Source organism: Bos indicus, chromosome 3 (genome assembly GCF_029378745.1).
Source record: "Bos indicus isolate NIAB-ARS_2022 breed Sahiwal x Tharparkar chromosome 3, NIAB-ARS_B.indTharparkar_mat_pri_1.0, whole genome shotgun sequence".
In the NCBI taxonomy this organism is placed as follows: Eukaryota; Metazoa; Chordata; class Mammalia; order Artiodactyla; family Bovidae; genus Bos; species Bos indicus.
In genome coordinates this window covers 105,330,695-105,348,165 of record NC_091762.1, presented here as the reverse complement: position 1 = coordinate 105,348,165, position 17,471 = coordinate 105,330,695, and the positions used below count along the sequence as shown (strand labels likewise).

Genomic DNA, 17,471 nt, shown 5'->3' with positions numbered 1-17,471 from the left:
AAAATTCTAGGTGGACAACTATTTTTTTCTTAATTCTTTTAAAGTATTATTCTATTATCTTTTGCCTTGTACTACTGCTGTCAAGAAATGTGTTGTCAGCCTAACTGCAGTGCCTTTGAAGGTTCAGTCTGCATTGTGAAAGTTGCAGATATGGAGAGCTTGCTGTACTACACCATTTTATATAAGAGAGTTGAGTGTGTGTGGATCTTTGTATTCAGGGGTTCCTGTAACCAGTCCCCCATAGATACTGAGGATGACTGTATTCTGTGTGATTATTTGCTCAGATTTTTTGACTTCAGTTATTCCACAATGTTTTAAAGTATACATTTGTGTTTATCACACATTCTGGAAAATTCTGTCATTATCTTTTCAAATATTGACTCTTTTTTATTCTGGAATTCATGTTCAGCATATATCGGACCTTCTAATATTATTATCTTTATCTTTTCTCTTTAATATTTTCCATCTCTTCATCTCTCTGTATTGCACTCTGGAGAAATTCCTCACACATGTCTTAAAGTTAATTCTTATCTAGGTCTAAGTTGCCTAATCACCTATCTAAGATTTTTATTTTATTTTTAATTTTTAAAAGATTTTTAAATTTAAATGGTTTCATTTTAGATATTCAATTTGCTTTTTTAAACTCTGTCTTTAAAAAATAGAGGTTTGTACTTTTCTCATTTTAAAATTCCTTTTTATTCTTTAATCATTTTCAAATACTTTATTTAAAATTTCTATCCGATGTTTCTATTATCTGAAACTCCTTGAGGTTACAGTCTTACTGTTTGTTGTGTCTACTGATGTTTCATCATGAAGGATTTGTTTTGAGAGTTTTGAGGGCTCTGTGATTATGAACTGAACTGAACTGATTTTCAATGGTACTTCACTTTTGGGACTTCTATGACATCTGGGTTGAAAACAACCAAACCCTCTAGAGAGGTTTTGGGTTTCCTTCTGCCAGGCACTCAGAAATATCCCTCTACAATTTTGGAGTTCTGAGACAACACAGACACTATATCTGAACCTTGGATTTCCATGGGGGAAAGCTTTTATCAGAAGAATGACTCAGTTCCCCTACCCACGGCCCAGGCAGAGACTCTTCCTCGTCTTTTCACTGAGGAGTAAACATTTGAGGGATCCATTTGTTTTTTCATGTGGCTGTCCCAGGTCCATTTTCTGCCTTGCATGGGCCCAAGGCTTCAACTTCTATCTAACTCTAGTTGTTAAAAGACAAGGTCCTTAAAAAGTAAGACTGGTAAAGCCCCTTAAGGCATCAGCACGTTCAGTATACCTAACACTCTGGTTTTCCTTCTTCATTTTGGCCTTGGAGAATTCTCTTAATTCCTAGTAAGATCAGTAAAGCATTTAAAAGAATACTTGTTGGCCCCTACCTCCCACCATTTTGAGGTACTCTCCAGTGGAAGGATTTCAAATTGCCCAGTATACTGTATTCTGGGAACCATGGTGCTCTCAGGTTTTAGACTTAAATGGCATCATATTATGCTAAGTCGCTTCAGTCACATCTGACTCTTTGCAACCCCAAGGACTGTAGCCTGCCAGGCTTCTGTCTATGGGATTCTCCAGGGAAGAATACTGGAGTGGGCTGCCATTTCCTTCTCCAGGGGATCTTCCCAACCCAGGGATCGAATCTAGATCTCTTACATCTCCTGCATTGGCAGGAGGGTTCTTTACCACAGTGCCACCTGAAAAGCCCAAATGGCAGCACAAGTAGTGCTAATTCAGTCTCCTTTATAGTAACTGCAACCTCATGAAAGATCAACTGAGAGGAGACTGACTGCCTTTTCCCTTGAAAAACCAGGAAAAACAAATACAGGTTTTTAATTCCTGTTCTACCACTTACTAGTCAGTCATGTGATCTGGGGCAAGCTCCTTATTTGAGTGTTTTGCTTCCTTAACTACTAAACCAAAATAATAATTCTTGCTTCATAAAGTTAACTGTGGGTATTACATGAGATAGTGTATATAAAACCCAAACATACTGCAGGCACTTAAAAAATACTCTCATTCCTTCCTCTCTGTTTAGAAGATGGACATTATGGAATTCCATAAGAATAGCCTTTAGATTTATATTACATTTTATATGTTTTACTAACAAAAAATGTTTAATTTCTTAATAACTCTGTGAGGTAGACAGAAATCCACATTACAGATGAGGTCAAAACTTGTTATTAGAAGAGAAATAAGAAATGCCCAAACCCAGAAATCCTACCTTACAATCTAGTATTTCTCTGGGGATAATTGCTGCTTCATAAGGCACTTTAAAAATCCTTCTGCTGAACTAGTTTCTGAAAACGCATCCTCAGGCCATAAATATAATACAGACATCAGAGGCTCGGTAATTGAAAGGATGTACACATTTGACCTTAAGTAATTTGGAGCTGGTGATAGCTGAGGAATACCGTACCTTGTGGAAAATCCTGATGGGAGCCATCTCTGCTCCATTTAGCGTCTTCAAAAGGAACATGGGCCAAGAGGAAGCATTCAGCCGAAATCCTGCAGCAAACATAACGGGCAACAGATAAAAAATACATCTCAAAGGGAATTGCGATACCAAGTTTTCCCTTGGGAATCCAGCTACTCCTGCCACAACCTATGCTGTGATAGTTACAGACTGTTAGGAAAGGACTTAAAGGTTAAGCAGAGAAAATGCCTCATTAGACAGATGAGAAAACGAGGCACGTAAGAGGGAATGTAACTTGCTCAAGGTAATGTTGCAAAGGTAGTAGTAAAGTCCCCAACCAAGTTTTCTGACACCAAGACAAGTATTATAGAACGTACATCATAATGCCTGAAAAGTCTCCTTGAAAAATCCAAAATAGATGTGTGATAGGAATAACAAATACTTAGAAATGATCTAGACAGTATAGTGTGAAAGGGGATATAATAATCTCTTAAGAAACCAAATATGTCTGATAAATCCAATATACAAGTAAAACTTTTTAGTTTATCTCAATATAAATACGCTTTCACTCTCTCACTTTCTCTTTTCCCCTCTCTCACACATATACAAAATACAAAAAACTTTTGGATATTCATTTTTACTTAACGAAGGATCAGGCTTCATGAGGAAGATGAAAGGGGTCATTTTATTAAAAAATATTCATTTTCCAAAAGAGTCAAAGGAAGCCTAGAGAGGTTAATTGTCCATTGTCATTCCTCAATGACAAGTCATTGGAAAAGATCCTGATGTTGGGAAAGACTGAAGGCAAAAGGAGAAAGGGAAAGCAGAGGACGAGATGGTTATATAGCATCACCGACTAAATGGACATGAATTTTAGCAAACTCTGGATGACAATGGAGAACAAAGGAGCCTGGTGTGCTATAGTCCATAGGGTTGCAAACAGTTGGACATGACTTAGTGACTGAGTAACGACAAGTCAAGAATATACTATTTAATTAATAAATTGTAAAAATAAGATCATTATCGTATTTTTCAATTAGAGCTCCAAGTGCTCTCTTCAATTTGGCTTCAACCTTCTACTTGAGATACCAAAATCTAGTGCCTTTTGATAGTCTCCCAGTCAACCTCAGCTCTCCTGTTCCTGACAAAGGACAGACAGGCTGAACCACAGCTGGAAACAGCAACAACAATATCTGATTACTGTGTACTTCACTGTGAGCCAGATACTGTGCTGGGCACTTTCTACTGGTTATCTAATTTAATCCTCAAGACAACTAGTGAGGTAGAAATTATCTTCATTTTATAGATGAGAAGAGAGGTATAAAGTAAACTGCTTAAATTTTAAAGTGAACAAATGGCAAAGAAAGGACTGAAACCCAGGCAATCTGACTGTTGAGCCCATGCTCTTATCTACTATGCTAAACTATCAATGTGCATGGGAAATGGAAAAGGAAGAAGCAGCTTTTGGGATTAAGTATTAATTAAGAGCTATAATTAAATTAAAGGGGGGGGGTGTGAGAAGAGAGAAAAAAATGGAAATAAGAAAAGAGGTACTACCCCACATGATCTAAATGCTTAGTCTCAAAGCTGGCTAGGCTAAATGGGGTTTCCCAAGGTCAGAAGACTTCCTGGGATAGCTCATTCTTATCAACAGTGGAGACAGCAATTTGTACACTCCTATCAAACTGCTACCACTTCCGTTTTTGCCTGCCTAGCCTTTTTACCTTTTGCAAACACCCCCTACCCCGCTCCAAACCCTGATTTCAGGTGATTTGGTGGGGATGTCTACAGTGGGCTCTACCTACCTACCTGGTTATGGAATCCAAGATAACGCCATTTAAGAGCATCACATTCCCTTTAGACCAAAAGTATGTTATGTATGTCCCAAACTGGCTCAACTGTTTTCTGATATGATATGCATGTTGAAGAGCTTTTCTTTCTCTGAGATCATATTTGTAAGGGTGTTTGTAGATTTGGCACCGCTAACTAGAGAACATAACTGAGAATAAAGCCAACTCAGAGCAGAAGATGGAGAGACATGAGAGTATTTAAAACAACTCTCCTTAGGTCAGGAAAGGGTTGGAGCAAGCCAAACCCAGAGCAGATCTGCCATGAATAGTTCACTACACCTAAGAATAAGGCACAGCAAGGCACAGCTGTTCTAGAGAAATGTTCCCCGCACCTTTGTAAAACGGGGGAATAGGGAGGAGTGACTACACAATTAGAAAATTCAGATTCATGCCCTCAGTTCTCAACAACTAGAATGCCTCACCATGTGATTCCCAATTCAATTTTTCAGAAGTGGGTTTCTGAGAGGCTTCTATCTCACCTGGTACCTGAGCTAAGGAAAAAAAAAAAAAAATCCTCTCATTCTGGAAACCCTTATTATAATAATAGCTAATATGTATTGAATGCTTATCATGTACTACTTTACAGGTACCTTCTCTCAGGATATTTCAAATAATACCATGAGAAGTACACTATCATTATCCCTAGTTTGCAAATGACAAAAGAGAAACTCAAGGGAAGTAGTTCATCTCAGGTAGTAAGTGGTGGAAACAGATTCTACTATATAAGGGTCTTACTCCAAACCTCATGTTATTAACTATGTTTCCCTGCCTCCTAGCAAGCTTCTTCAAGAGTATAAGGGCACAACAGAAATGCTGCCGAACCAATTACTGAGTACTTTATCCCCCAACCCCCGGTTCTCTTTCACTATACCATGCTACTTCCCACAAAAAACATTTATTATGCTCATATTATGTGCTAGCCTCCAAGTGCTAAGTACTTGTAAACGGGCTATCTCATTTAATCACTTCTACAGCTCTGTGAATTGGGTATGAGAAAAGCAGCACTGGTTTTGGATCCAGGCTGCCTAGATTCAAATTCAGCTCTGCTACTTAGCTGGTATGTGATATCTGGGAAATAATAAGGTCCCTTACTGGCTTTAGTTTCCTCAACAAAAAAGTGGGATAAGACTAGTAACTACTTCAGTGGGTTGTTTTAAGGATTAAAATAAGTTAATATAAACACATGTGAAGCACTTAAAAAGATACCTGGTATATAATAAGTATTAAATAAATGCTGGCTTTTATTTTGACTATTATAGACAAAAGACTGAGCTAGTCAATAGCAGAGCAGGATTTAAACTGCATTCTTCTGTCTTCAGAGCCTTCATTATTAATCAGCACGTTAATGTCTTCAAGCATTTAATCATTCAGTTCTACCATGCTATCTCTCTTGCTAAGAGTTGGAGTTGTACATTTGTGCAAGAAGGAAAAGGAAAAAACAATAATTTGAGGGTCTCCTAAAATTAAACAATGGCATGCAAGAAACAGGCCAGGTGGTAAGAAATCTGAACCTCTGAAGTGGGAGCACCTCAGTATCTGGCCACTGGCTCTCTCTTCTTTGGTCTGTACTCCTTTCCCATCAACGGTGACTGCCAATTTATATCTCTAACCCAAACCTCTGTTCTGAGCTTCATGCTCATATTTTCAACCGCCTTATTCTATAATTCTTAGATGCCAAGAAATCTCAAAATTAGTGAGTCTAAAACAAAACTCTTGATTTTACAACCCCCTTTCCTCTAGTCACCTCATCTTGGTTAACAGTACGAGTTATTTAAACCCAGGTTCTGAGACCAAACTTATGGGGCTTCCCTGGTGGCTCAGAATGTAAAGCATCTTCTGCCTGCAATGCAGGAGACCTGGGTTTGATCCCCAGGTCGGGAAGATCCCCTGGAGAAGGAAATAGCAACCCACTCCAGTACTCTTGCCTGGAAAATTCATGGACGGAGAAGCCTGGTAGGCTACAGCCCACGGGGTCGCAAAGAGTTGGACACGACTGAGCGACTTCACTTTTACTTTTCTGAGACCAAAAAGCCTGGAAGTTACTCTTGGTTCTTCCATTTCTACTGCCTCTCAAATACAATTAATCAGCAAGTACTGATGGCCCTTACATCGAATGTATCCTAAACCGAACCATTCCTTGCCATTCTGTATTTCTCCCCCACTAACGCCCTAATCTAAGCCACAGTCAGGCTCTGTCCATCCTACGACAACAGCTTTTTAACCACTCTGCTTCTATTTTTGCCTCCCTACTGTCTATTTTCCACACAGCAATCAGAATGATATGGTTATATTTCTAAAAATATAAATCAGATCACATCACTCTTATGCTTACATCTTATACCACAAAATAAATCTAAAGTCTTTATGTATTTAACAAAACTTACAAGATCTGGAACTTGCTTGCGTCTTATAATTCATCTCTCTCTCCCCTACCCTTTGAGTACCGGTCTTCCTATTTTCCAAGCACACCAAGCTGTGTCCCTCTGCCTCCAACGCCCTTTCCTTTTCTCAAATCTTGTATTAGTTCTTTGCTAACCTCCTCAGAGTGGCATTCCTAGACTACTCTACCTCAAATAGCCTCCTAGATTCTGCACCTTATTATCCTTAGCTTTCATCAGCTAAGGATAATTTTCTTTTTTCCATGTAATGTGTTTTTTCTAACCAGAATATAAGCTCCATAAAAGTTTTACTAAGCAAAGGAAAAAAATCTCCACTTATTAAATGGGTGCTAGGAAATGCTTTATCATGTTATCTCATTTAATCCTCACAAAAACCATGTGTGGCAGAGTTTATTAATGATCTGGCAGGTCAGGCACCTGAAACTGAAGGTTACAAGTCAAGGTAAAGCAACTTACCATTGGCCACACAACTAAACTAGTAAGTGGCTGGGATAATATTATAAAGCCAGGTCTCCAATTCTAACCCCAGGCATTTGCGAGTGTTCTGTGCTTACCTAAGCTTTCTTTTACAAATATTTATAAACAGACAGTTCCAAAGAACTTTCAGATGCTCCCAAGACTGTTGGACTACTGAATAAATTAAGGTTTGTCTGTTTAAACAGTGATCTGAGCGAGCTCTGGACTTGAGTGTAGATACGCAGGCTAGAATCTAATCGCAGTTCATGCCCTCTGGTGGCAGGTAACAGAACAGCACTCGTACCAGGAAGCACATGTACATGTGTACATGTATGTAAAGCTCCTCTGGGAGGAGAAAATGATTTGAGAATCATCTTGACAGTTATAGAGTCTAAAGCTCCTCTAAGTTATTAGACTCTATGGCTCTCAAGATGATTCCTAAATCATTTTTCTCCTTCCAGAGGAGCTCTACATACATGTACAAACACAAATACATGTCGAGAAGCATGCCACTCACTCGCTCATAACCCTGGACAACTCACTTCGCTTTCCCTGTTTCTGTATTTGTCAGCTGATGACACAACTAAAGCAGTGCTTCCAAACTGAGTTTGGGTGGGCTAAACCTAAATTAGGAGAAGGCGATGGCACCCCACTCCAGCACTCTTGCCTGGAAAATCCCATGGACGGAGGAGCCTGGTGCACTGTAGTCCATGGGGTCGCTAAGGGTCGGACACGACTGAGTGACTTCACTTTCACGCATTGGAGAAGGAAATGGCAACCCACTCCAGTGTTCTTGCCTGGAGAATCCCAGAGACGGGGGAGCCTGGTGGGCTGCCGTCCATGGGGTCGCACAGAGTCGGACATGACTGAAGCAACTTAGCAGCAGCAGCAGCAGCAAACCTAAATTATACCTCAAGAGTGAGAGACGTGAGAGCTGGGGGAGAGAGACGCTGAACAAACTCTCTTCCCTGAGTAAGAAGTGAATGTTCAGCCAGGTTGGATTTGGGAAGGACTGCTAGAATTCCTTTTGGTTCTGCCAGGATGCTGTCACCACTTTGCTACTCCACTCTCATATACACACTCAAACACAAGTTAATACAGATTTATTTAATTGGGGGTGGTTGTGACTAGTCTTGAGATAAGTGTAGGTAAAGATGGGTCTGGCATTATTCAATGTCAGGGGCCTTTCTGCAGAGAAGAGAGTTCAGTGAATATTTTTAAAATTACCTTTATCACATAAGTATTTAAGATACTGTAATTAAAGTTACTTCTCTCTAAAATTTTACCCCTTCCATCAATTTCTAGAAATAGAGTTCAAATTTCCATAACCATAAGTGAGATGCGCATCTTTTAAAACCCCCCTTTCCACTGACAGACTCCGGAGGTTACTGACCATATGAGAAGACTGACTAGTGTTGGGAATATAAAAGAGCTCAAGTCAATGTCCCCTACACACCAGGGTATGTGATCAAGTTTGCTGAACAGGTAGTTTATACTGAGATCCTGACACAATTGACTAGGGGCCTCACTAGAGGCCAGCTCTGATATAGACTGCTGCTACTAAGTCGCTTCAGTCGTGTCTGACTCTCTGCGGCCCCACAGACGGCAGCCCACCAGGCTCCACCGTCCCTGGGACTCTCCAGGCAAGAACACTGGAGTGGGTTGCCATTTCCTTCTCCAATGCATGAAAGTGAAAGTGAAGTCACTCAGTCCTGTCCGACTCTTAGCGACCCCATGGACCACAGCCTTCCAGGCTCCTCCGTCCATGGGATTTTCCAGGCAAGAGTACTGGAGTGGGGCGCCATTGCCTTTTCTGCTGATATAGACTAGGGACTCTCAATCTTGAACACTGGAATCCCCTGGGGAGCACTAAAGAACACATTATCCTACCCCCAGAAATTCAGATTTAATTGATATGAGGTAAGGCCTCACCCTAAAGGAGATCAGTCCTGGGTGTTCATTGGAAGGACTGATGTTGGAGCTGAAACTCCAATACTTTGGCCACCTGAAGCAAAGAGCTGACTCACTGGAAAAGACCCTGATGCCGGGAAAGACTGAGGGCAGGAGAAGGGGATGACAGAGGATGAGATGGTTGGACTGCATCACCAACTGGATGGACATGGGTTTGGGTGAACTGCAGGAGTTGGTGATGGACAGGGAGGCCTGGCGTGCTGTGGTTAATGGGGTTGCAAAGAGTCGGACATGACTGAGCAACTGAACTGAAGGCCTAGGCAGTGAAATTTTTGAGAGCTGCGTAGGTAGTTCTAACTGGCAGCCATGTTTGAGAATTAGTGATCCATACGGTCCTGTTTAGAAGAAATAACCTCAGACTAAGTATAGAATGGACCATTAAAACAAGGGGATGTGAGGAAAAGATTGACATTATCTGAGAATCATTCTACCTTTTCACCTGGAGGACTATGCAATGTTCCTATTTGAACAGAACACACATACTTATACACACACACACACACAAACCACACAAGATTTTAATAGAGAATAATGGTCTCAAGAGCAATGTTTCCCAAATATAAACCAGCTGTGTCAGAGTCTCGGGAGAGCCATTTTACCATGCAGAATCCCAAGCCCCGTTACCTACAGATTCTGACTCAGGAACTCTGGGGAGAGGTCCAGAGGAGGCCTGGGGAACATGAACACACACACATATATACATGTAATTATATTCATAATTTAAAGTTTTTTATTTTGAAAAATTTTAAACCTAGAGAAAAGTAGCAAAAACAGTACATGAACAAATTATGCAGCCTTCACCTGGTTCAACAACTAAATAATACTTCACCACAGTTGCTTTCCATCTAGCCACAGTTTTCCTCTGAACTATGTGAAAGTTAGAGACATCATGATACTTCACCTCTATATATGTCAGGACATGTGTCCTGACAACAAGGACATTCTCCTTTAAAACTGCAATATTATCTTATCCAAGAAATTTAATTAAAAGTATTCTCAAATGTCCCCGAATCTTTATAGCTATTTCATTTTAAAATACACCACGGATTACATATTGTATTTGGTTGTCATATATCTTTAGTCTCCTTTAATCTACAATAGTTCAGTTGCCTTTTGTTTTTCACGAAATTACTACTTTTGAAGAGTCTGAGCTGTTTTACAGAATGTCCCAAAATTTGGATTTCTTTCTGATTGTTTCCTTATGATTACATTCATGCTAAATAGTTTTGACAAAAATACTACACAAGTGATGTTGAGTACTTCTTACTTCATTGGTCTGATCAATGATGATACTAAATTTGATCACTTGTTAAGGAATGACTGACAGATTTCTTTATTGTAATCCCCCCTTATAATTAATAGATAATCAGTGGGGGAAAACTTCAGGACTATGTGAATATCCTATTCTCCAATAAGCTTTTTTTTAGCATTCATTGATTGTCTTGGCCTGAATTCATTAAAATGGTGACTGACAAAATGCTAACTTTCTATCATTTTTAATATTTATTAGCTGATATTCTGCAAAGGACTTTCTCTGCAACTTTCTTTTTCTAGTGTTTCACTAGGGACCCACGGTGCTACTACATTGTATTTTTATTTTTATTATTCTTTTTGATGGTTTTATTTTTCCAGTTTTGGTTAGTCAAAGTCTCTTTAGGCTGGCTCCTATATCCTTTTGATATGTACCCATCATTCTTTGAAACTGTTTCCTGGCAAAATAAGATGTTCCAGATTCACCTGTTGCTCAGTCTTGAAATCAGCCATTGCTTCAAGGAGCCATGATTCCTTTTAGTGGAGAATGGGATTTAGAAATCAACTAATTTGGAAATTTAGAAATCAACTCCTCACATTGCTGCTGAGGAGTCATTGTTTCTAGGCCTTTCAATAGATCGAGCTTGGGACATATACATACATACACGTATACATGTACCATCTTGGAATACATACATATACACATGTAAACATGTATATGTTCTAAGGGAATATGTATTATATGTTAATATATATGCATATTTTAATATATATAATTATAGATTTATATACCTATTTTAAGTAGAGTTCATAACATACCTTCAATTCAAATCCTACACTGCAAGGTTCTTCATCTTCTCCTATTACATATTTTGTATCTTATTTACTCATTACATTTATCTTCAACACACACAAAATAGTTTCAGATTATTATGGTGAAACCACTAACATTATTTTTAAAAAAAGTCAGAATTTTCCTTTGAAATATGTCCCAATGAGGGTGTACTGTAAGGGCTCTGATTGTTGGAATTTTTTCAATGTGGCTATGGTAATCATTTGATACAGAGTTCAATTTGTTCCTGTTTATCAAGTTTCAGTTCAGTTCAGTTCACTCAGTCGTGTCCGACTCTTTGCCACCCCATGAATTGCAGCATGCCAGGCCCCTCTGGCCATCACCAACTCCCAGAGTTCACTCAAACTCACATCCATCGAGTAGGTGATGCCATCCAGCCATCTCATCCTCTGTGGTCCCCTTTTCCTCCTGCCCTCAATCCCTCCCAGCATCAGAGTCTTTTAGAATGAGTCAACTCTTCGCATGAGGTGGCCAAAGTACTGGAGTTTCAGCTTTAGCATCAGTCCTGCCAAAGAACATCCAGGACTGATCTCCTTTAGAATGGACTGGTTGGATCTCCTTGCAGTCCAAGGGACTCTCAAGAGTCTTCTCCAACACCACACTTCAAAAGCATCAATTCTTCGGCGCTCAGCTTTCTTCACAGTCCAACTCTCACATCCATACATGACTACTGGAAAAACCACAGCCTTGACTAGACGGACCTTTGTTGGCAAAGTAATGTCTCTGCTTTTCAATATGCTATCTAGGTTGGTCATAACTTTCCTTCCAAGGAGTAAGTGTCTTTTAATTTCATGGCTGCAGTCACCATCTGCAGTGATTTTGGAGCTCCGCAAAAATAAAGTCTGACACTGTTTCCACTGTTTCCCCTTCCTGTGAAGTGATGGGACTGGATGCCATGATCTTAGTTTTCTGAATGTTGAGCTTTAAGCCAACTTTTTCACTCTCCTCTTTCACTTTCATCAAGAGGCTTTTTTAGCTCTTCACTTTCTGCCATAAGGGTGGTGTCATCTGCATATCTGAGGTTATTGAGATTTCTCCTGGCAATCTTGATTCCAGCTTGTGCTGCTTCCAGCCCAGCGTTTCTCATCATGTACTCTGTATATAAGTTAAATAAGCAGGGTGACAATATACAGCCTTGACATACTCCTTTTCCTATTTGGAACCAGTCTGTTGTTCCATGTCCAGTTCTAACTGTTGCTTCCTGACCTACATATAGGTTTCTCAAGAGGCAGGTCAGGTGGTCTGGTATTTCCATCTCTTTCAGAATTTTCCACAGTTTATTGTGATCCACACAGTCAAAGGCTTTGGCATAGTCAATAAAGCAAAAATAGATGTTTTTCTGGAACTCTCTTGCTTTTTCCCTGATCCAGCGGATGTTGGAAATTTGATCTCTGGTTCCTCTGCCTTTTCTAAAACCAGCTTGAACATCTGGAAGTTCACGGTTCACGTATTGCTGAAGCCTGGCTTGGAGAATTTTGAGCATTACTTTACTAGCGTGTGAGATGAATGAAATTGTGTGGTAGTTTAGCATTCTCTGGCATTGCCTTTCTTTGGGATTGGAATGAAAACTGACCTTTTCCAGTCCTGTGGCCACTGCTGAGTTTTCCAAATTTGCTGGCATATTGAGTACAGCACTTTCACAGCATCATCTTTCAGGATTTGAAATAGCTCAACTGGAATTCCATCACCTCCACTAGCTTTGTTTGTAGTGATGCTTCCTAAGGCCCACTTGACTTCACATTCCAGGATGTCTGGCTCTAGGTGAGTGATCACACCGTCATGATTATCTTGGTCATGAAGACCTTTTTTACAGTTCTTCTGTGTATTCTTGCCACCTCTTCTTAATATCTTCTGCTTCTTTTAGGTCCATATCGTTTCTGCCCTTTATCGAGTTTAGTCATATACTAAAAGTTAGCCAATTTTAGTATATGCCTGTTCATCTATTTTTGATTTAATTTTATGTAGTAAGTAACACTTTCAAATAATTCAAAAGTCAAAAGAATATAAATGGGTATTCTCCAAGAGGTCTGTCATTTCTATTCTTTCCACACTATTCCCAGACACTCCCCATAGGCAACCTTTTCATTATTTTCTCGTTTTAATAGTCCAGTGTTTCTTTTTATGAAAATAAGTATATAAAATATATATAAGTTCATGTACATTATATATATATGTGCATGTGTGTATACACATATATTTCCTTCTCTTTCTCAAAAGTAAATGGTATTAAATATGTTCATATCAATGTGTAATCATCACCATCATGTATTTCCAGAATTTTTTCATCTTCCTCATATCAAACTCTGCCCATTAAACAGTAACTCCTCAGTCCTTTGTCCCCTCTCCCAGTTCCTTGCAAATGTCATTCTTTTTTCTGTAGGTACTCAGTGGAATCATGTGACTGGCTTATTTCATTTAACATAGTATCTTTAAGGTTCACTTACACTGTAGCACGTCAGAACCTCCTTCCTTTGTAAAGCTGAATAATATTCTGCTATGTGTATATACCACATTTTATTTACTCATTCTTCTGTCAATGGAAACTTGGGCTGTTTCGGCCTTTTGGATATTATGAATAATGCTGATAATATGGGTATAAAAATACCTCCTTGAGTCCTTACTTCATACTTTTTTGCCTATCTATCCCAAAGTGGAATTGCTAGATCATATGGTAATTTAACTTTTAACTTTTTTTTGTGGAAAAACCATATTGTTTTTCATAGTGGCTACGCCATTTTTCATTTCCAGTACTCACCAATACACAAAGTTCCAATTTCTCCACATCCTCACCAACACTTGTTATTTTCTATGTGTTTGATAATAGCCATTCTAATGGGTGTGAAGTATTATCTCATTGTGATTGATTTTGATTTCCCTAAATGATTAGCAATATAGAGTATCTTTTCATATGCTTATTGGACATTTGTACATCTTCTACAGAGAAATGTCTATTCAAGTCCTTTGCTTATTTTTCAATCAAGTTGTTTATTTGTTACTGTTGAGTTCAAAAAGTCTTTAAAAATATATTGTGGATAGTAACCCCTGACCAGATACATGATTCACAAATATTTTCTCCCATTCCATGAGTTCCCTTTTCACTCTAACACTTTCCTTTAATAAACAAAATTTTTAATTTTGATGCAGTCAAATATAACTATTATTTTTCTTTTGTTGCCTGTGTTTTTGGTGTCATATCCAGACACCACTGCCAATTCCAATGTCATGAAGCTTTTCCTCTGTTTTCTTCTAAGTTGTATGGTTTTAGCTCCTACATTTAGGTTGTTGATCCATTTTGAATTAATTATTATATAAGAGTGTAAGGTAAAGGTCCAATTTCATTCTTTTGCATGTGGATATCCAGTTTTCCCAATATTCAGCATACAATATTGTATGTTGAATTGGTTTATGTGACTTTGAAAAAATAATAGCTTTATTGTGGTGAAACTCAATTATACTTTTAAGTATCTGATTCAATGGTTTTTAGAGTTATGCAAAGATAATTCTATTGGCTTCCCTGGTGGCTCAGATGGTAAAGCATCTGCATGCAATGAGAGAGACCTGGGTTTGATCCCTGGGTCAGGAAGATCCCCTGGAGAAGGAAATGGCAATCCACTCCAGTACTCTTGCCTGGGAAATCCCATGGATGGAGGAGCCTGATAGGCTAGTCCATGGGGTCGCAAAGAGTTGGATGCAACTGAGCGACTTCTCTTCTCTAAAGATAATTCTACCTAATTTTGGAAGATTTTTTATCATTCTTCCACTCTCCCTGTTCTCAGTTTATCCCAGTCCCTGGAAACCACTAACCTCTCTGCCTTTTTAGATTTGCCTATTTTCTCCCATTGTTTGGGTTGTCTTTTCACTTCCGTGACAGTGTGTCTGGAAGCATAAAAACTTTTAATTTTGAGGTCTATCAGTTTTTTTCTATTCTTTGTGCTTTTGGAGCCAGATCTAAGAAAACCACTGCCTAATCCAAAGTCATGAAGATTTACTCCCATGTTTTCTTCTAAGAGTTTTAGGTCTGTTATCTACTTGCAATTAATTTTTGTATATAGTGTGGAAATGGCAACCCACTCCAATACTCTTGCTTGGAAAATCCTTGGATGGAGGAGCCTGGTAGGCTACAGTCCGCGGGGTCACAAAGAGTTGGACACAACTGAATGAAAAAAAAAAAAAAAAAAAAACTGGGGTCCAATTTCATTTTTTTATATGTGAATATCTAGTTGTCCCTGTGCAGGTTGTTGAAAACCCTGCTGAATTATCTTGGCACCTTTGCTGAAAATCAACTGAGCATAAATGTATGGGTTTATTTCTAGACTCTCAAATCTAACCCTCTTATCTCTAAGTCTATGTTTATTTTATGCCAGTACCACAGTGTCTTGAGTACTGCTGCTTTATAGTAAGTTTTGAAATCAAGAAATGTACGTTCTCACAAGTCTGCAGAGTTTTGTCAAAGTTCATATGACTTTCTTCCTTTGCTATTTTAATATGGTAAAGTCCACTAATGATTTCGCTAAACTTAAATCTTTTCATTCTCCCCAAACCCCTACCACTTTGTCTTGATGAATCACTGTTTTAAATATGTTGAATTCTACACACACACACATACACACACACACACACACACACACCATCATGTATAAGTATTATTATAAAAATCCTAAATAAAATGTTAGGAATTAGAATTCAACATATAGTTGTGTTTTTTTTTAAGTATCAAAGTTCTACTTGTTTATAAAAAGAATTTGGATATTTTCTTACTTTTTCTATGATCCAGAAGTGCACTGTCTAATACCATGCCACCAATCACATAGGTTTTCAACTTTACATTACAATTAAATAAAATTAAAAATTCAATTCTTTAGTTGCAGTAGCCACATTCCAAGTGCTCTACAGTCACACGAGGCTGGACATGTATCATACTGGACAGCAAAGACACAAAACATTTCAATCATCATAGAAAAGTTCTGTGGGTATCACTGACCTACAGCAACTTGTAGGTAATTAAGAATTGGGACTATTTGGTGTTCAAGATTTTGAAGGATTTCCCTGTAAAATAATCTGTACATAGTACTTTGATGTAGGTGTTTTGAAAACATGTTTTCTATAGATCTGTTTAAACATTGTGATGCTCCTAACTAGCTTTCTGGTTTATTACACTATTGCTCCCTTTGTCACTTCTACTTCTGTATATCTGCTCTAATTGCTTTTTTTCTTTATTAGGCTAACTAGTGGCTTGTATATTTTGTTGATGCTTTCTCCAAAGAACCAGCACTTTGATCTTCTGCTTTTCTATTTTCTACCTCACTAATCTCTTTTTATCTTTATTTTTTCTATTTATTTCTCCTTTGTATTTTCTTTGGGTTATAACTTTTCCTAGCTTTCTGAATTGGGAGCTTAAATTTTTAATATTTATCCTTTCATTTTTATTTATGACAGGTATTTAAAGCTATGATTTTTTTTCCAATCACCCCTTTGATCGTATCTCAGACTTCTGATGTGATGTTTATTATCACTATGTTTTAGGAATTTTGAAATTTTGGCTTATATATCCGTTTTCCAAACAAAAACCGTTTAAACAAAGAGCTTTAAATTTCAAGGTGGAAGGGTATTTGCCAAGGTATACAGTTTGGTATGCATACACACACACACACACACACACACACACAATCTATCTTATTCATTAAAGTCTTCAGCACTTTTACTTTTTGTACTCTTAGCCTGTCTTGAGAGATGTGTGTTAAATATCCTATAGTATGTTTGTCTATATCACTTTGTATGTACTGTAATTCCTATTTTATGAATTCTACCGTGTCTAAAGGGCTTCCTGGGTGGCTCAGTGGTAAAGAATCTGACTGCAATGCAGGAGATGCGGGTTTGATCCCTGGGTAGGGAAAAATCCCCCGGAGAAGAAAATCACAACCCTTTCCAGTATACTTGCCTAGAAAATCCTATGGACAAAGGAGCCTGGTGGCCTACAGTCCATGGGGTCACAAAGAATCAGACACAACTTAGTGACTAAACAACAACAACAGTCATGTCTGATAACAGAATTTTAACCTCTGCTTATTTAACTTATATGCAGAGTATATCATGCAAAATCCTGGGCTAGATGAATCACAAGCTGGAATCAAGATTGCTGGGAGAAATATCAACCACCTCAGATACGCATATGATACCACTCTAACAGCAGAAAGTAAAGAGGAAACAAAAGACCTCTTGATGAGGGTGAAAGAGGAGAGTGAAAAGCCTGGCTTAAAACTCAATATTCA

General features: G+C 38.5%; 1 protein-coding gene across 13 annotated transcripts in view; it reads right to left on the bottom strand.

Moving 5' to 3' along the window:
- Positions 1-17,471, bottom strand: part of SCMH1 (Scm polycomb group protein homolog 1) — a 224,737-nt gene that overhangs the window by 97,127 nt on the left and 110,139 nt on the right. For all 13 annotated transcript variants that reach the window (XM_070786754.1, XM_070786756.1, XM_070786753.1 and 10 more), the window contains one exon: positions 2,426-2,514. In XM_070786754.1, the coding sequence (XP_070642855.1) occupies positions 2,426-2,514 (89 nt within the window). The remainder of the gene's footprint in view (positions 1-2,425; positions 2,515-17,471) is intronic.